The sequence below is a fragment of the Lepus europaeus genome, chromosome 6, assembly GCF_033115175.1.
Source record: "Lepus europaeus isolate LE1 chromosome 6, mLepTim1.pri, whole genome shotgun sequence".
NCBI lineage: Eukaryota > Metazoa > Chordata > Mammalia > Lagomorpha > Leporidae > Lepus > Lepus europaeus.
Genome location: NC_084832.1, coordinates 90,999,969 through 91,020,580, shown reverse-complemented (window position 1 = coordinate 91,020,580; position 20,612 = coordinate 90,999,969). Strand labels below are relative to the sequence as shown.

At 42.3% G+C, this 20,612-nt stretch overlaps 1 protein-coding gene across 1 annotated transcript; it reads left to right on the top strand.

Moving 5' to 3' along the window:
• Positions 1-4,430: 4,430 nt before the first annotated feature.
• Positions 4,431-5,346, top strand: LOC133762414 (large ribosomal subunit protein eL6-like). The gene has a single exon (XM_062195412.1). The coding sequence runs from the start codon at positions 4,444-4,446 to the stop codon at positions 5,314-5,316; it is 873 nt and encodes a 290-aa protein (XP_062051396.1). The 5' UTR covers positions 4,431-4,443; the 3' UTR covers positions 5,317-5,346.
• Positions 5,347-20,612: the final 15,266 nt, after the last annotated feature.

Here is a 20,612-nt window from a genome sequence, read left to right as displayed (position 1 = left end):
ACTAAGAGGAGACATATAGGTTAGTGGAATTGAATAGGGATTTTAGAAATGAAACTCTGGGGCCAGTGCTGTGGCACAGCAGGTTAAGCTGCCATCTGCAGAGCTGGCATCCCATATGGATGCCAGTTCAAGTCCCAGCCGCTCCACTTCCAAATCAGCTCTCTGCTAATGGCCTGGGAAAGCAGCGGAGGATGGCCCAGGATCTCCCACTCATGTGGGAGATCCAGATGAAGCTCCTGGCTTCTAGCTCCTGGCTCCTGGCTTCAGCCAGCTCCCACCACTGTGGCCATTTAGGGAGTTAACCAGCAGATGGAAGATCTCTCTCTGCCTCTGTCTCTCTCTCTTTGTAATTCTGACTTTCAAATAAGTAAATAAATAAATCTTAATAAAAATAAATGAAGCTGTACATTTATGATGCATTTTTTAAAAATAATTCATTGTTAGATAATTCCTTTTTTGTTTTTCAAGATGTATTTATTTGAAAAGCAGAGTTACAGAAAGAGAGTTACAGAAGAGAGGCAGAGAGAAGTCTTCCATCTGTTGGTTCACTTCCCAGATGGCTGTAATAGCTCAAGCTACACTGATCCAAAACCAGGTGCCAGGAGCTTCTTCCGGGCCTCCCAGGTGGGTGCAGGGGCCCAAGTCCTTGGGCCATCCTCTACTGCTTTCCCAGGCCACAGCAGAGAGCTGGATTGGAAGTGGAGCAGCCAGGGCTTGAATCAGCGCCCATAGGGAATGCAAGCACTGTAGGCCACAGCTTTATCTGCTGTGTCACAGAAATGGTCCCAATCAATTGATTTTTGACAAAAGTTCAAAAACACCTCCATGGGAAACAATAGGCTTTTCAACAAATGGTGGTGGGATAACTGGATATCCATACACGTACAAAAGGTTTGACTGCTGCTTCACATTATAGACAACAATTAAATCAAGGTGCTGGCATTGTGGCATTAACAGGTCATGTCACCAGCTGTGATGCCAGCATCCCATAGAATGCTGGTTTGAGTCCCAGCTGACCCACTTTCAATACAACTTTCTACTAACATTCCTGGGAAAGTAATGGAAGATGGCCCATGTACTTGGGCCCCTGCCACCCATGTGTCTTCAGCCTGGCTGGGGTTTAGCTATTGTGGCCAGTTGGAGGGTAAATCAGCAGATAGAAGATTTCTCTCTTTCTGTCTGTCTGTCTCTCTCTCTCTATGTAATTCTTCCTTTCAAATAAAAAATAAGCATTTTAAAAAATTAACTCAAAATGAATCATAGACCTACATGTAAGAACTAAAATTTTTAGGAGAAAACTCCAGAGTCAATCTTGTTACCTTGAATTAAGCAATAGTTTTTAGAGATGACACAAAAACTTCCAAGCAACAAAAGAGAGAAGTAGATACATGGGATTTCATCAAAAGCAAAAAAGTTGTGCTTCAATAAATATAATTTAAAAATGAACAGAATTTATAGAATGGAAGAAAATATTTTAGAATGATATCTGATATGGACTTGTGTTAAAATATGCAAAGAATGTTTATAATGAAACAATAAAGATTTTTTTTTAAAGATTCATTTTTATTTATTTGAAAGACAGAGTTACAGAAGGAGGTAAAGACAGAGAGAGAGGTCTTCCACCCACTGGTTCACTCCCCAGATGGCCGCAACAGCTGGAGCTGCGCCAATCCGAAGCCAGGAGCCAGGAGTTTCCTCTGGGTCTCCCTGTGGTTACAGGGGTGCAAGGACTTGGGCTATCTTCTACTGCTTTCCCAGGCCATAGCAGAGAGCTGGATAAGAAGAGGAGCAGCCGAGAGTAGAACCGGTGCGCCTATGGGATGCCAGCGCACAGGCCAGGGCTTTAACCCACTGTGCCACAGCGCAGGTCCTGTAACAACAAAGATTTGAGTAGATCTTTCTCCAAAGGAGATATGCAAATGACCAATAAGTACATAAAAAGATGCTCAATGACTTTAAAGGAATGTAAATCAAAATCACAATGAAGCACCACATATCATAGAACCATGAAACTAGAGTTAAAAGTACAGGGACTAGCAATAATAGCAGCACAGCAGGTTAAGCAACCTGCAAAGCCAGCGTCCCATACTGGAATGCTGGTTTGAGTCTCTGCTGTTCTGCTTCTTATCCAACTCCTTGATAATATGACTGGAAAAGCAGAGGAAGATGCCTGGGTTCCTACCACCCACATGGGAGACCAGGCTGGGGTTTCTGGCTCTTGGCTTCAGCTTGGCTCAACCCTGGATGTTGTGGTCATTTTGGGAGTAAACCAGTGGATGGAAGAGCTCTCTCTCTCTCTCTCTCTCTCTCTCTCAGTCACTATGATTTTCAAATAAATAAAACAACCTTTTAATAAAAAAAGCTAAAAGAAAAGACAATGACAAGTGTTGATGAGGTTATGGAGAGACTGAAGCCTTATCAACCATTTGGGAACTAGTTTGGCAGTTCCTCAAAAAGCTAAACAGGTTTACCATCTGACACAGCAATTCTACTGCTAACAAACTGAAAACACATCCACACAATAACCTGTACATCATATCAGCATTACTTATAATAGAAAGTGGAAACAACCCAAATGTTCATCAACTGATAAATGGATAAAAAGATAACATGGTGTGCTTCTAAGTTCAAGATGGCATCCACTTCAGCTAGAGAAAAGTTTCAGAACAAGAGAGTAGCAGCATTTCCAGGAAAATGACTGGAGGAAAACTTCAGTAAAGAAGTGATGGGAACTGCAAACAGCATGGTGACTCTGAGGGACAGTAGGAAGAGAGGAACAAAGCACGCTGCCACTGTCACCTGCTGCCCACCACTCCTACCGTGGCTCGCTGGGCCGTAAACACCATCTTGCCAGGAAGAGGGAGGCAGGAAGTGCTGCAACCCCTGACACTGCTGCAGATGGGCAGCCCTAACTGTGGGAGAATTCGAGTCCTCACCGACTTTAAATCAAGTCTAGAGGGCCGACTGGGGTCCAAATGACTACTCTGCTGCAACAAAAGAACCCATATTGCCTCCTTCCATTCCCCAAGCCCCAGACCTAAGCTGCTACAGAGAAGCTGCTGAACTCCACCTGTGTTAGGGGGCAGCAAGCAGCCCTGTCACTACCTGAAGCCTCCAGACAGAGCAAAGGCTCTTCCCAGGGCAGAGATAAGGCCCTTCTGAATCCTGTAGCTGTGGGAATTCTGAGCATAGCCCTAGAACTGTGCTTGCTCACTCTGTGCCACCTAAGAGAGACACCCTTGACTTAGAGCTAGTTCCAGCAGAAGCCCATACACAATGCCAGAGGACCCAACCTGAGGCAGTCCTTTCTGCAGCTCTTAGCACAGGATTCTGGGTTACCAAGGTGCAAACCTCAGCTTCACCCTTGCATGTCCTGAAGGAACTAGCAAGCTCACATCCATTTCAAAGTCATGTGACTACCTCTACAAACTTCTGCAGACTACACAACTATGGAACTTGTAGATACTGCTTACATGGATTAACACTAAAGAAATCACTCAGAGGTTACATTTCTGGGCTCACCTAGAATCAAAGCCAAACAACCCAATGGACACTACACATTCCATCTAGACAAAAAGTCTTTCCCAGTGAAACCTACTCCATAAAAAGAAGGAGCTTTTATACCAGATATAAAGACATCAACATACAGACACAAGAAACATGAAGAAGTAAAGAAGCATGACATAGCCAAGAGAACACAATAATTTTCTAGAAGAAAATCCTGATCTGAAGTAAATCTATGAAATGCATGAAATAAAATTCAAAATAATTATCTCAAGGAAATTCAATGATGTGCAAGAGAATACAGGTACCCAACTTAAAGACATGAGGGAAACAATACATGATATGAATGAAAAAATCAACAAAGAGATAGAAATCATTAAAAAGAATCCAGCAGAAATTTTGGAGCTGAAAACTTACGTCGGTGAAAGACAAAATACAATTGAGAGCCTAAACAATAGATTAAACAGAACACAGAGTTTCTGATCTGAAGGATCAAACTTGAAATAACCCAGACAAAAGTAAACAGAAAATAATTAAAAAGAATGAAGAAAGAATAACATATGGGATACCATTAAGCAAACAAATATTTGCATTATGGGGATGCCTGAAGGAGAAGAGGAAGAAAAAGGCATTGAGAACCTGCTAAATGAAATAATAGTTGACAATTTCCCAAGTCTTGAGAAAGATATGGACATGGAGACCCTGGAGACCCCAGCAGAATCAACCAAAAAAGATATTTTCCAATGATATTATAGTCAAATTGTCAAAAGTTAAAGACAAAGAGAGAATCCTAAAGAGAGTGAGAGAAAAATGTCAACTCACATGTAAGAAAAAATTAATTAGGCTAGCATCAGATTTCTCAGCAGAAACCATATAGACCAAAAGAGAGTGGGGTGATGTTTTCAAGGTCTTAAAAGAGACTTTTTCCCGTCTTGCAAGATGGCGGGTGAAAAAGCTCCAGCCCCAAAGCCGGACGCTGGGAAGAAATCTCCAGCCAAGAAAGCCGATCATGCCCGCGGCAAGGCGAAGAAGAAGACCCTCACCGATAAGAAGCCCAAGAAGGGGAAGCCCCACTGCAGCCGGAACCCCGTCCTGGTGAGAGGGATTGGCAGGTACTCCCGGTCCGCCATGTCCTCCAGGAAAGCCCTGTACAAGAGGAAGCACGCGGCTCCCAAGTCCAGGATTGAAAGGAAGAAGAGGGAGAAGGTGCTGGCTACCGTCACGAAACCAGTTGGTGGCGACAAGAATGGTGGCACCAGGGTGGTCAAGCTCCGCAAAATGCCACGATACTATCCCACCGAAGATGTCCCTCGGAAGCTGTTGAGCCACGGCAAAAAGCCCTTCAGTCAGCACGTGAGGAAGCTGCGGGCCAGCATCACCCCTGGGACCATCCTCGTCATCCTCACGGGGCGCCACAGGGGCAAGAGGGTGGTTTTCCTGAAGCAGCTGAGCAGTGGTTTGCTGCTTGTGGCTGGGCCTCTTTCCCTGAATGGGGTTCCTCTGCGTAGAGCACACCAGAAATTTGTCATCGCCACCTCCACGAAAATTGACATCAGCGGTGTGAAAATCCCGAAGCATCTCACCGATGCTTATTTCAAGAAGAAGAAGCTGCGGAAACCCAGACACCAAGAAGGCGAGATCTTCCACACAGAGAAGGAGAAATGCGAGATAACAGAGCAGCGCAAGGTCGATCAGAAAGCTGTGGATTCGCAGATACTGCCGAAGATCAAGGCTGTGCCGCAGCTCCAGGGATACCTGCGATCTGTCTTTGCTCTAACGAACGGAATTTACCCTCACAAACTGGTGTTCTGATTTCGGAGGGGAAACTCATTAAATAACGAACAACAACAACAACAAAAAAAAAAAAGAGAGAGAGAGAAAAGATTCCAATCAAGAATATTGTGTCCACTGAAACCATCCTTTAGAAGTGAAGGAGAAATAAAGTGTTTCTTAGACAAGCAAAAACTGAGTTCATTCATCACCATCAGACCAGCCTTACACAAAATCCTGAAGGGGGTCCTAGATTAGAAGTAGTCATCATGTAAACACATGATAGCACCAAATTCATTAACAGTGTAGAAAGTAGAAAGGATTTCTCTTTAGATCTGGAACACATCTCAGTACTATTATTAAATATAGTATTGGAAGCATTAGCAAGAGCAATTAAGGAGGAGAAAAAATAACGGGCATTAAAATATCTATGTTTGCAGATGACATGATGAGGTATCTGGAAAAACCTATACATTCGACCAAAAAGTTGGCGGAACCGATAAACCACTTCAGTAAAGTTGCAGGATACAAAATCAACATACAAAAGACAGTAGCATTTTTATACACCAAAAATGATCTTGCTAAAAGAGAAATCAAGAAGAAATCCTATTCACATTAGGTATATAAATAAAATATTTAGCAATAAATACAACTGAAAAAGTGAAAGATATGCACAAAGAAAATTATAAAAATTGATGAAATAAATCATTAAGGATACAAAAATGGAAAGTTATTCCTTGCTCATAAATTTGAAGAATCATTAAAATACTCATACTACCTAAAGCAATCTACAGATTCAACATAATCTTTATCAAAATACCAATAAGATTGTTTACAAAGTTAGAAAAAACACTCCCAAAACTCATGTGAAACCACAAAAGACCAAGAATAGGCAAAGCAATCCTGATTGAGGGAATAAAAGGAAGAAAAAGCTGGAGGCATCCTAATAGCTGATTTCAAATTTCAAAACATACTATAAAACTACAGTAATTAAAATAGCAGGATATTGGCATAAAAACTGACACAAAAATCAGTGGAACATAACACAGAAACAAGAAATTAATTCATATACATATAGCCAACTAATTTTTGACAAAGGTGCCAAGAACATATGTTGGAAAAAGACAGATTTTTGAATAAATGGTGCTGGTAAAACTGGACTTATTACAGAAGAATGTCAGTAGAATCCTACCTCTCACCACATACAAAAATCAACTCAAGATGGATTTAAGACTTAAATATAAGACCTGAAACTACAAAATTCCTAGACGATATTATGAGTGAAACCCTTCAAAACATTGGTGTAGGTGATGACTTCTTGGATAAAACCCCAAAAGTGCAGGCATCAAAAGCAAAACTAGACAAATGGGATTATACCAAACTGAGAAGCTTCTGCACAGTAAAGGAAACCATCAATAGGTGAAGAAACACCCCCAAAATGGGAGGAAAATGTTTGCAAGCCTCTTATATGACAAAGGACTAATATCCAGAACATATCAAGAACAACAACAACAAAAACACGAAAAAAGCCCAACTAATCCAGTAAAGAAATGGGAAAAGAAGAAATAAATGGCCATTGAATACATGAAAAAATGCTTTACATCTCTATCAGGTAATGCAAATCAAAACCATAATGAAATATTGATTCTTTTTATTTTATTTTATTTATTTATTTTTTTTTGACAGGCAGAGTGGACAGTGAGAGAGAGAGAGACAGAGAGAAAGGTCTTCCTTTTGCCATTGGTTCACCCTCCAATGGCCGCCACGGCTGGCGCGCTGTGGCCTGCACACCGCACTGATTCGATGGCAGGAGCCAGGTGCTTCTCCTGGTCTCCCATGGGGTGCAGGACCCAAGCACTTGGGCCATCCTCCACTGTACTCCCTGGCCACAGCAGAGAGCTGGCCTGGAAGAGGGGCAACCGGGACAGAATCTGGCGCCCCGACCGGGACTAGAACCCGGTGTGCCGGCGCCGCAAGGCGGAGGATTAGCCTAGTGAGCCGCAGCGCTGGCGAAATATTGATTCTTATAATAAAAAAACAGAGAGTAATGGATGTTGGTGAGGATGTGGAGAAAGCAGAAGCCTTATACATTGTTGATGGGAATGAAAATTATTGCAGGCACTGTGAAAAGCAGTATGAAGTTTCTTTAAAACCTAGAAATGAAACTACCATATGATCCAGCAATCCCACTACTAGGTATATCTCCAAAAGACATGAAATCATTGTATCACGATGGTTATCACAGCACTGTTCACAGTAACTAAAATATGGACGTGCCCAAGATCCATCCATCATCAGATGAATGGATAAAGAAAATGGAATGAACACACACACACACACAATGGAATACTATTCAGCCATAAAAATGATGAAATACTGACGTTTGCAGCAAAATGAGTGGAATTGGAGACATAATATTGTGTGAAATATGCCAGACACAGAAGGACATATATTATATATTAACTCCCTCATAGTGGGAGTTAAAACATAAGAAAAACCTCAATCTGAAGACATAATATTGAGTACTAGAGGCTGGAAGGGACAGAGGAGTTTAGATAAAAAGTAGGGGAACTGGGTGTGGTTCATAAATTGTGACAAATATCCTAATATGAGATGTTAATAATAAGGAAAGTGGGGTGAGGGATCTATAGGAACACTTTGCAATTTTTGCCTTATAAATTTAAAACTATTCTGAAATAAGATGTTAAAAATAAATAAATAGAAAAAATGTGGTGTATCTGTATAGTGGAATATTCAGCATTAGAGAGGATTGAGAAATACTAATTCATGCTACAACAAAGATGGATCTTGAGAACACTGAGTCATATGGAAGAAGTTAGTTATGAAGGCTGCATTCTATGACTCTATATACATGAAATGTCCAGAATAGGCATCTCCATAGAGAAACAAAGTTGATCAGTGATTGCCAGGGACCGAGGGGAGGAGGGGATGAGCAGTGGTTTTTCATGAGTAGGGTTTCTTTCTGTAGTGATGGAAATGTTCTAGAATTAGATAGTGAAGATGGTTGTACAGCTCTTAGAATAGACTAAAACAATCATTGCATTGTATACTTTAAAAGGGAGAAGCTCACAGTAAGTAAATTATATCTCTATAAAACTGGTATAAAAGTACACACACCTAGGTGAGCATTTGGCCTAATTGTTAAGACGTGTGTGGATGCCCGCATCCACACCAGAGCACCTCACTGTGCTGTGCTAGTAACTAAGGATCCTCAACGCCTTTGCCATGTTTACTGCCTATATGGTTATCCTCATTTGTTAACTTCCTGTATGAGCCCTTTTTCCATTTAGCAAAAAATAAAATAAAAATTGATTCACACTGAGTAGAGTTTTGCAATTGTTGTTTTGCAGTTCTTTAGACATCTGGAGTGAATCCTTTGCCAGATGCATGGATTGCGTATATCTCCTTCCAGTCCTTGACATGCCTTTGTGCTTTCAATGTGGCCTTTTGTTGAACAAAAGTTCTTAATTTTAATGAAGATTGATTTATTAATATTTTTTGCTATAGCTATTATCTTTGTGTCCTGTTTTTTTAAAATTTAAAATTCTTCATCTATCCATTCTCTTGAAAATACTGTTCTATACAAGGAGTGTTGAAAAAGTTCATGGCAGCAGGGGTGGAGGGGGCACCACAGTGCATTGAGTTAAGCTGCCACTCGGCATGCCCACATCCCTTATCAGAGTGCTGGTGTGATTCCCGGCTACTCTGCTTTCAGTCCAGCTCCCTGCTTATGCACCTAGGAAGCAGCAGGTGATGGCTCATGTACTTGAGTCTCTGCCACCCAAGTGGGAGATCCAGATGGCGGACCTAGCTCCTAACTTTGGCCTTACCCAGCCCTGACTACAACTTTGGGGAGTGAACCAGCAGGTCTAAGATATCTCTCCCCACCCCCCCATCCCACCATCGCTGCCTTGCAAATAATGAAAAAAAATCTTTCAAAAACAAAAAGTACTCCCATGAGGGTGGCAGGGGCCAAGTATTTGGGCCATTCTCTGCTGCTTTCCCAGGCACATTAGCAGGGAGCTGGTTTGGAAGCAGAGCAGCCAGGACTTGAACTGTCACTCCAGTGTGGCATGTCATCATTGCTTAGCCCACTGCACCACAACATCAGTCCTACAAATATACTTTTTTATATATAAATGTAATACAGTGAAAATTATATAACTGACACTAAAGAGTCGTCATATGCATGAAAAAAAAAAAAACTGTGCTGGCTAAGGGAAGGGGAGTGAGAAGAGGCACGTGACAAACAGGAAATACACGTGGGGAAGGGCAGTGCCACTTATGACAGGTCACCATAACCTGACGGCTCAAAGGCCACCCCTCACTTCCAGAGCAGCACATCAACGACCCTCAGGATTGAACACTGTTCATAACATGGATTCAGATTTCTTTCTTCTAAACTTAAATTTAACCTGACACCAATTTTTTAGAGTAAGCAGGCATGTTCCAATCCTATAACACACAGACATGCACCTGCTCAACATGAGTGCCCTTGGCACCCAGGACTGAGACCCATGCTGGAGCCTGACAGGAAGACCCATGGTGAACACAAGCATGTGGCCTTGGCCTCCAAGGACCTCTCCCTATAAACAGGAACAGAAAAGAACCCTTCACATTCACATTGACGTCCAGGGAGACAGGCCTCCCACATCAGATCTTCTAGCACTGTGAGCGTCTTTCTACTTCATTTGAGCTCCAGTTGTAATGGAGCATCACAGGGACTCCAAGCCACTACCACAGTCCATCTTTGTCACTGACTCACAGTGACAGGAAGCTCACTGTGGATGAAGTTCCTTCTCTAAACCTTAAAAAAAAAAAAAACAAAACTGCAAGTTGTTAGGCTATCAAAGTTTCTAATGTAGCAGCAGAGGGTATTTATAGAAAAAATACACTTTTTGGAAAGTAGCCGAAAAGGATCGCCCTAAAGAGAGAGAAGTATGTAAAGTTTTAAAAATATGTTTTAGGAGTTAGTGCTGTGACACAGTAGGTTAATCCTCCATCTGTGGCGCCAGCATCCCATATGGGTGGGGTGGGGAGGGCTATTTCTAAACTGTTTCATGTGATATTATGCCCTTCAATCATAATACACTAAAAGCAGTGGCATTTTCTTCCTATTGACTCAGGGCTATCATTGTCACAGAGGTCACGCAGGTACTTCTATTCTGTGCTGTGACTGATAAAATAATGGCTGCTGATAAGAATGTGCTAGAGGGTTAAAAATGTTCAATAACTGCACACTCTAATTTTCACTGCTGCTGCTGATGGTATTTTTGATGAATAATTACATTTTTTCCTATTTTTTGCCAACTGCATACCAAATATTATTGCTTGCTGCTTTTAGTGTACTTGTTCTGGTCATCTTTCTTTCTCTCAATTTGATTTTCTAATAAGAAGGAAACAGCTGACTAACTTGGTGAGATTTGAATGTACATTAAGAGTGACTTGGTTCTAACCGAGAGCACATTTGATACTTCTAAAAGGAAAAGAGTCTTGACCATTGTAGTACTCATTCTGGCTGCTTAAGGCCCTTGTTTGCTTATGTACATGTTTGCCATTTTGTGTTAGATAGTGGATGCAATGAACTAAATATTTATGTTCTCTCAAATTTATATTATGATTTTAAATTATACTATTTACACTAAAATATAATACATAAATTATATTTAAATTGTAATTATTATAATTTTAAAAAATATATTTATTTACTTATTTTCACTTTATTTGAAAGGCAGAGTGACAGAGACAGGCAGAGAGAGGGAACTTCCATCCACTGGTTTATACCCTCAGTGTCTGCAACCAATGGAGCTGGGTCAGGCCCAAGCGAGGAGCCTGGAAATCAGTCCAGTTGTTCCATGTGTATGGCAGGATCCCAAGTGCTTGGACCATAACCTACTGCCTACCAAGAAGCTGGGAGTGGAAGAAAATTGGTACTCAAACCTAGGCACTCTGAAATGGGATGCAGATGCTCCAAACGGCACCTTAACCATTGTTCCAAATGCCTACTCTCATAGTTTGAAATTCAGACTCCCAGTATGTTATCAGGAGGTGAGACCTCTGGGAGCTGATTAGGCCATGGCTGCAGTTTCTCCATGAATGCAATCAGTGCCCCGATAGAAGAGGCTCCAGAGAGCTCCCTGAGCCCTTCCACTGTACGAGGACACAATGAGAAGACAGCTGTCTATGAACTGGAAAGTGGACCCTCACCAGACACTGAATCCACCTTGACCTTGAGCTTGGGCTGCCCAGCCCCCAGAACTGTGAGAAATAGATTTCTGTTGATTATAAGCTACTCAGTGATTGTTAGATAAATAAGTATTACGGCATTTTAACATGTCACTGACCAGGCAGGTGGGACTTAATTCATGCTTGACCAATTAAAATAATAATGTTTTAGCAGAACATAGTAGGATATAAATTTCATATAAAAACATTTGTAATAGGACTCGTGCTGTGGCGTAATAGCTTAAGCTTCCACCTGCAACACTGGCATCCCTTATGGTTGCTGATTTGAGTCCCAGCTACTCCACTTCCAATCCAGCTCCCTGCTAACGGCCTGGGAAAGTGGTGAAAAACGGCACAAATCCTTGGGCCCCTGCACCCACATGAGAGACCTAGAAGAAGCTCCTGGCTCCTGGCTTCAGCCTGGCCTAGCTCTGGCCGTTGAGGCCACTTGGGGAATAAACCAGTGAATGGAAGATCTCTCTCTGTCTCTCCTCCTCTTGCTGTACCTCTGCCTTTCAAATAAATAAAAAATAAATCTCAAAAAAATTATAATTAAGACATCAACATTTAATACATAAAACTATAGTGTATGAATTCAGTTAATAAATCTACTTATAACAACACATTGCATTAGTTAGAAAGATTTTTTTAAAAAATACAGTTTCTCAAGAATAAACTACTATGCCTTTGTCACCAAACTGAGCTATCACCTTGCTTTGCTTTCTTTGTAAGTTTGTTTTCCTTTGTACTTTGCCTTACTTACAGCTACTGGGAAGGTTTCCAACCTAATCATTCACCAAACTTTCATTAAACACTAACTGCAAATGTCCCAGTCCTTGTTTTTGTTACCAGGAACATAACACAGAAAACACTCTTCAAGAGTTCCGTCTAATTCATTGGCTCACATCTGGGTGATTTTGTGTGCTCTCTTCTCCCCTGGGAACCTTTGGCAATGTCTGCATATACTTTTGGTTATCATAAGTGGGAAAGAAGAAGGCTTATGTGTGCTCCTGTCATCAAGGGGTGCTTTTAAACATTCTACAAGGGTACGCCAAAAGGTTCATGGAAAATTCATGTTCTGAAAAGCTGCATGGTGAAGCGGGCATTGTGGCACAGTGAGTTAAGGTGCTGCTTCGGATGCCCACATCTCACATCAGAATGCCCAGTTGGAGTCCTGGCTATTCTGTACTTTTTAAATGATATTTTATTTTCATGTTAATGTAATATTAATACAAAGAGAATAGATTCAATGTAGTTCACAGATACAGTTCTTTTATTTGTTTATTTTTGACAGGCAGAGTTAGACAGTGAGAGAGACAGAGAGAAAGGTCTTCCTTTTTCCGTTGGTTCACCCCCCAATGGCTGCTACGATCGGCGCGCTGCGCCAATCTGAAGCCAGAAGCCAGGTGCTTCCTCCTGGTCTCCCATGCAGGTGCAGGACCCAAGCACTTGGTCCATCCTCCACTGCCCTGCCGGGCCACAGCAGAGAGCTGGACTGGAAGAGGAGCAACCAGGACAGAATCCGGCACCCCAACCGGGACTAGAACCCAGGGTGCGGGCGCCGCAGGCAGAGGATTACCCTAGTGAGCCGTGGCACCAGCCTTACAGATACAATTCTTTTTTTTTTTTTTTTTTTTTTTTTGACAGGCAGAGTGGACAGTGAGAGAGAGAGAGAGAGAGAGAGAGAAAGGTCTTCCTTTGCCATTGGTTCACCCTCCAATGGCCGCCGCGGCCGGCGTGCTGTGGCCGACGCACCGCACTGATCCGAAGGCAGGAGCCAAGTGCTTCTCCTGGTCTCCCTGCAGCCCAAGCACTTGGGCCATCCTCCACTGCACTCCCCGGCCACAGCAGAGAGCTGGCCTGGAAGAGGGGCAACCAGGACAGAATCCAGCGCCCTGACCGGGACTAGAACCCAGTGTGCCGGCGCCGCAAGGTGGAGGATTAGCCTATTGAGCCGCAGCGCCGGCCCTTACAGATACAATTCTAAGAATATAATGATATTCCCTTCCTCCCTCCCACTCTCTCTCCCTCTAACTCTCTTTCATTCTTTCTTAGCTTTTGAGATAACATAGTATTAACTTTACAATTAAGGACTTAATTCTCCACTAAACAAAGAAATCAACAAATAAAAAGTAAAAATACTGTAGTTCAGTGGTAATAAGAGGCAAGGGTAATATAAACAATAATCAACTGAAAAGATGACCATTTGACACATATACAGTGAATTTTAAAGTAATCACAAATCATTAAAACCACAGTAGTATAAAATTCTTAACCATTGATTTGACAAAGATATAAAATAAGGTTTGACAAAAATATATTTGCAATATTGATACACATTCATTTCTTTTTTGTTTTGCTTTCATTTTTAAATTTTTTTCATTTTTATTTTTAGCTCCCACATATAAGGGAGAACATGTGGAGCTGTTAGAACTGATAAAATGATTCAGTAAAGTTGCAGGTTGCAAAATAAGTGTACAAAAACCAGATTTTTTAATATGCTGATGATAAACTCATTGAAAGAGAAATTAAGAAAGTCCATTCATGATAGCTACAAAAATAATCAAATATTTAGGAATAAATTTAACCAAAGAAGTGAAAGATCTCTACATTGAAAATTATAAACTATTGATGAAAGAAATCAGCAAGGACACAAAAAAATGGAAAGATATTCCTTGGTCATGGATTGGAAGAATCGATATCATTAAAATGTCTATACTACCTAAGCAATCTACAGATTCAATGCAATCCCTATCAAAATACCAATGACATTCTTTACAGAATTAGAAAGAGCAATCCTAAAATTCACAAGAATGACATACAACCCAGAATAGCCAAAGTGGTCCTGAGGAGGAAAAAAAAAAAAAATGCTGGAGGCATCACAATACCTGATTTCAAGGCATACAAGAAAGCTATAGTAATTAAAACACCATGGTACTGATATAAAAACTGACACATAGATCAGTGGAACAGAATAGAGAGCCCAAAAGTTAATCCATGTACACACAGCCAACTGATTTTTGACAAAAGTATCCAGATTATACACTGGAGTAACAATAATCTCTTCAATAAATGACACTGATAAAACTGAATGTATATAGGTAGAAGAATGAAATTAGATCCACACTTCTCACTATATAAAAAATCAACTCAAGATGGGTCAAAGATTTAAATTTAAGATCTGAGACTATGATGTTCCTGGAAGAAAATATAGGGGAAGCACTCCAAGGCATTGCTCTAGATGATGACTTCTCAGATAAGAGCCCCAAAGCACAGGCAACAAAAGCAAAACTAAACAAAAGGGATTATATAAAATTCAGAAGCTTCTAAACAGCAAAGGAAATGATCAATAGAGTGAAAAGACATCCAAGAAAATGGAAAAAATTATTTGCCAGCTACCTATCTGACAGAAGCTTAATATCCAGAATATGTCAGCAACTCAAAACAAACAAACAAACAAAAAACCAAAAAAAAAAAAAAAAAAAACAACCAATCCAGTTAAGAAATGGGCAAAGGGGCCAACACTGTGATGTAGTGGGTTAGGCCACCATCTGTGGTGCTCGCATCTCATATGGGCACCGGTTTGAGGGCCAGCTGCTCCACTTCTGATCCAGCTCCCTACTCGTGTGCTTGGGAAAGCAGCAGAAGATAGCTCAAATGCTTGGCCCCTGCACCCACATGAAGGACCCAGAGGAAGCTCCTTGCTCCTGGCTTCGGATCAGCTTAACTTCAGACATTAACAACCATTTGGGGAAGCAAACCAGCGGATGAAAGATCTGTGTGTGTGTGTGTGTCTCCCTCTCTTCCTCTGTAACTCTGTCTTACAAATAAAACATAAATAAATCTTTAAAAACATAAATTAAGAAAAATAAATGGGCAAAAGACCTCAATAGACAGTTCTCAAAAGAAATACAAATAGCCAACAAATGTGTAAAAAAAAATTTAAAAAGTTTGGGTTAAAGCCCTGGTCTGAAACGCAGGCATCCCATATGGGCACCAGTTCTAGTCCTAGCTGCTCCTCTTCCAATTCAGCTCTCTGCTATGGCCTGGGAAAGCAGTAGAGGATGGCCCAAGTCCGTGGGTCCCTGTACCCATGTGGGAGACCCAGAAGAAGCTCCTGGCTCCTGGGCTTCGATCGGCACAGCTCCAGCCGTTGTGACCATCTGGGGGAGTGAACCTGCATATGGAAAACCTCTCTCTCTCTCTGTCTCTACCTCTCTCTCTGTAACTCTAATTTTCAAATAAATAAAATAAATATTTTTTAAAAAAGTTCAACATCACTAGCCATCAGGGAAATACAAATCAAAACCACAAGATATCACTTCACCCCCATTAGAACCTCTATTATCCAAAAGTCAGAGAGTGACAAACACTGATGGATGGGGATGTGGAGAAAGGGGAAAACTTGTATACTGTTGGTGGGAATGTAAATTAGTGCAATCACTGTGGAGAACAGTATGGAGGTTTCTTAAAAACTAGAAATAGTCATATGATCCAGCAATCCCACTACTGGTATATAACCAAAAGACATAAACATGTTGTATCAAAGAGATACCTGCACCACCATGTTTATAGCAGCACTGTTTATAATAATCAAGATGTAGGCCGGTGCTGTGGCTCACTAGGCTAATCCTCTGCCTGTGGCCCTGGCACACCAGGTTCTAGTCCCGGTTGGGGCACTGGATTCTGTCTTGGTTGCTCCTCTTCCAGCCCAGCTCTCTGCTGTGGCCCAGGAGGGCAGTGGAGGATGGCCCAAGTCCTTGGGCCCTGCACTCGCATGGGAGACCAGGAGGAAACACCTGGCTCCTGGCTTCGGATCGGCGCAGCGGAAGACCTTTCTCTCTCTCTCTCTCTCTCTCTCTCTCTCTGTCTAACTCTGCCTGTCAAAAAAATAAAAAAATAAAAAAAAAACAACAATAATCAAGATGTAGAATCAACCAAGTTGTCCATAATCAGATGAATGGATTAATAAAATGTGATATGGAATATTATTCAGCTATAAAAAAGAATGAAATTCTACCATTTACATAAAAATGGATGCAACTGGAAGACATCATGTGGACTGGAATAAGTTGGACACAGAAAAATTATGTATACTCTGCACTTTTGATTAAACTTCCTGCAAATGCACCTGGGAGGCAGCAGATAATGACCTAAGTATTTGGGTTTCTACCACCCACATGGAATGCCTGGATGGAGTTCCCGGTTCCTGGCTTTGGTGTGGCCCAGCCCTAGATGTTGCAGGCAATTAGCTGGCAAATCAGAGGATGGAGGATCTCTCCCTGTCTCTCTCTCTCTCTCTTGGTCTCTCTGTCTTTCAAATAAATAAAACAAGTCTCAAGGAAAAACAAATGCATGAATTTAAAAATATTTTTGTACCAAATCAGCTGGCGCCACAGCTCACTAGGCTAATCCTCCGCCTTGCGGCGCCGGCACACCGGGTTCTAGTCCCGGTCGGGGCGCTGGATTCTGTCCCGGTTGCCCCTCTTCCAGGCCAGCTCTCTGCTATGGCCCGGGAGTGCAGAGGAGGATGGCCCAAGTGCTTGGGCCCTGCACCCCATGGGAGACCAGGATAAACACCTGGATCCTGCATTTGGATCAGCGCGGTACACCGGCTGCAGTGTGCCGGCCGCGGCGGCCATTGGAGGGTGAACCAACGGCAAAGGAAGACCTTTCTCTCTGTCTCTCTCTCTCACTGTCCACTCTGCATGTCAAAAAAAAAAAAAAAAGAGAGAGAGAGAGAGAAATAAAAATATTTTTGTACCAAAATAAACATTTTATTTCCATTTTCCACAGACTTTTTGAAGACCCCTGTATAGTACACGAGACAGCAATGAATTATTCAGCTTCCAATATCAGTAGTGCTGAGGTTGGCAGATCCTGTCCTGAATGGATGGTGAATATATGAACTGATAGGTATGGCACAAGGGGGTAGAGGGATTTTTTTTAAAGAATAATATACGGGGGCCGGTGCTGTGCAATAGCAGGTAAAGCCGCTGCCTGCAATGCCGGCATCCTATATGGGCTCTGGTTTGGGTCCCGGCTGCTCCACTTCCAATCCAGCTCTCTGCTATGGCCTGGGAAATCAGTAGAAGATGGCTCGAGTCCTTGGGCCCCTGCACCTGTGTGGGAGACCCAGAGGGAGCTCCTGGTTCCTGGCTTCAGATCGGCCCAGCTCCGGCCATTGCAGCTATCTGGGGAGTGGACCATCGAATGGAAGACCTCTCTCTCTCTCTCTCTCTGCCTCTCTGTAACTGCCTTTCAAACAAATAAATAAGTCTTAAAAAATAATATATAAATACAGTACCAACAAAGGGCTAACTTGAAGGCATACTCTTTAATCTGTAGCTACATTAAAACATATTTTTTTCTTCTCTCTGTCTCTCTCTCTGTCTAACTGCCTAACTGCCTGTCCAAAAAAAAAAAAAAAAAACCATATATTTATCATGGAAAAGTTTGAACATACACAAAACAAAAAATATAATAAATTTCTTAGACCAACTTAAACCATGATCAATTTTCCTTCAGTCTTGTTTCATATATGCATGTCGCTTCACATTTTGGTGGATTATTCTAAAGCAAATCCACACATTATATATTTTCATTGTAACTACCTCAATATGTACTTCAAACACATAGGGTTCTTTTTTTAAAAGCTATTCTTAATCACTGCAAAAAAAAAATCCTTAAGACATAGGTATATGCTTCACTAGAAAAAAAGACTCTCTAGATTTGTTGCTTATTGTTGTTATTAGATATTTGACCCATCCTCTTCCCTGAGTCTTTTGGTATGGAGGTGAGCAGGAGGAGAACTGAACTCTTTTTTTTAGGTTTTATTTATTTATTTGAAAGTTGGAGTTACACAGAGAAGGAGAGGCAGAGGTCTTCCATCCGCTGGTTCACTCCCTAATTGGCCTCAATGGCCAGAGCTGCACTGATCTGAAGCCAGGAGCCAGGAGCCTCTTCCAGGTCTCCCATGCGGGTGCAGGGGCCCAAGAACTTCTACTGCTTTCCCAGGCCACAGCAGAGAGCTGGATGGAAGTGGAGCAGCTGGGACTCGAACCGGTGCCCATATGGGATGTCGGCATTGTAGGCGGTGGCCTTACCCACTACGCCACAGCACCGGGGCCCCAGAGAGTTGAACTCTTCTTCTTTTCTGTGCCTCGTTGATTTAGCACATTCCATCTGAGAACTCCTTGCTGACTGATGACACCTAGGAAAACATCTAACCTGCAAAGTTGGCCCATTTTTATTACATTGGCACAATCCGTAGACCTGATTAAAATTCTGCTGCACAGCCAAACTGTCTGGTCAGGACCAGATGAACAACTAACTATACCCTTATTCAAGTTCATTAATCGCGTATCAGAACAGGACGTAACTTCTCAACCTACCTGGCTGTCTTCATTAAGACCAAAATAGTCCTCACATAGAATTTCGCTTGGCTCCTGCACTCAGGGGCAAGAGGAAGAATTGCATTTGTATCTGATGGGAGAAGCCAACCATGGGAAACCCAGGGTTGAACGGTAGAGGGCAAAGGCATTAAAATGAACTTCTCATCTCCTGATCCGTTTCTGTGGTATGCATGTGGATAATGGGGTACTGTAGAGAGCTCTGAGGGATGACTCAGGAAAGAGGGCTTTTTTTTTTTTTTTTTTTTTTTTTTTTTTTACAAAATGTTTTATTTACTTGTTTATTTGAAAGGCAAAACCACAGGGAGAGAGAAAAAAAAAAAAAGACAGAGATAGAGAGAGAGAGAGATAGAGATCTTCCACTTACTGGTTCACTCCCCAAATGGCCCCTGCAGCCAGGGCTGGGCCAGGTCAAAGCTAGGACACAAAAGCTTCATCTGAATCTTCCATGTGGGTGACAGAGACCCAAGCACTTGAGCCATTTTTTGCAGCTTTCCCAGGCACATTAGCACGGAGCTGGATGGGAAGTAGAGCAGGTGGGATTCCAAATGGTGCTCATATGGGATGCTGGTGTCACAGGCGGCAGTTTAACCCACTGTGCCACTGGAGAGAGGATCTGAGTTCTCCAGCGCTTGTCCCTGGAGAGAGGATCTGGGTTCCCATTCTTCCTTGGTTGAGTAACTGCCATGTTCTAATCTGTTCCCTTACCTCTAAAATATGTAATGAGAGGCCACTGGTGATGGCTTAAGTAATTGCAGCCCTTATATTCAAGGGAGAGACCCAGAGTGAATTCCCATTTGGGGAGTGAACCAGAACACATTAAAAGTAGTGATATGTTATACTGGGAAGAGGAAAAGGGTGGTGAGAAGAGGTAAATAAAAACGCATCTTCATCTATCATAGCGGGAAGTCAACAGTGAAATAATTGAGTACAATTATGCTTGCAGGGAAACCACATACCAAAACCACTAAGAACAAATTGTTAAAGGTGACTACCTCTGTGATCAGAACCAGGGGTTCTGCAATTAGATTTTTAAAACTGTATGTGCATTTTCCTTTTAAAAAATCATTTAAAAGCTATAATTACTTTTTTTTTTTTTTTGACAGGCAGAGTGGACAGTGAGAGAGAGACAGAGAGAAAGGTCTTCCTTTGCCGTTGGTTTACCCTCCAATGGCTGCCGCAGCTGGCGTGCTGCGGCCGGCGCACCGCGCTGATCCGATGGCAGGATCCAGGTGCTTCTGCTGGTCTCCCATGCGGGTGCAGGGCCCAAGCACTTGAGCCATCCTCCACTGCACTCCCTGGTCACAGCAGAGAGCTGGCCTGGAAGAGGGGCAACCGGGACAGAATCCGGCACCCCAACCGGGACTAGAACCCGGTGTGCCGGCGCCGCAGGCGGAGGATTAGCCTAGTGAGCCGCGGCGCCGGCCAAGCTATAATTACTTTTTAAAAATGTATTTATTTATTTGAAAGATAGAGTGATAAAGAAAGGAAGGAGATAGAGAAATCTTCTATTGCTAGTCACTCCCCAAACGGCTAAAACAACCAGTTCCAGGCCAGGCCAAAGCTAGGAGTCAGGAGCTCAATCTGCGTCTCTGACTTGGGTGTAAGGGGTCCACTGCCTTGCCAGCAGCATTAACAAGGAGCGGGAATGGAAATGGAGCAGCTGGGAATCAAACTGGC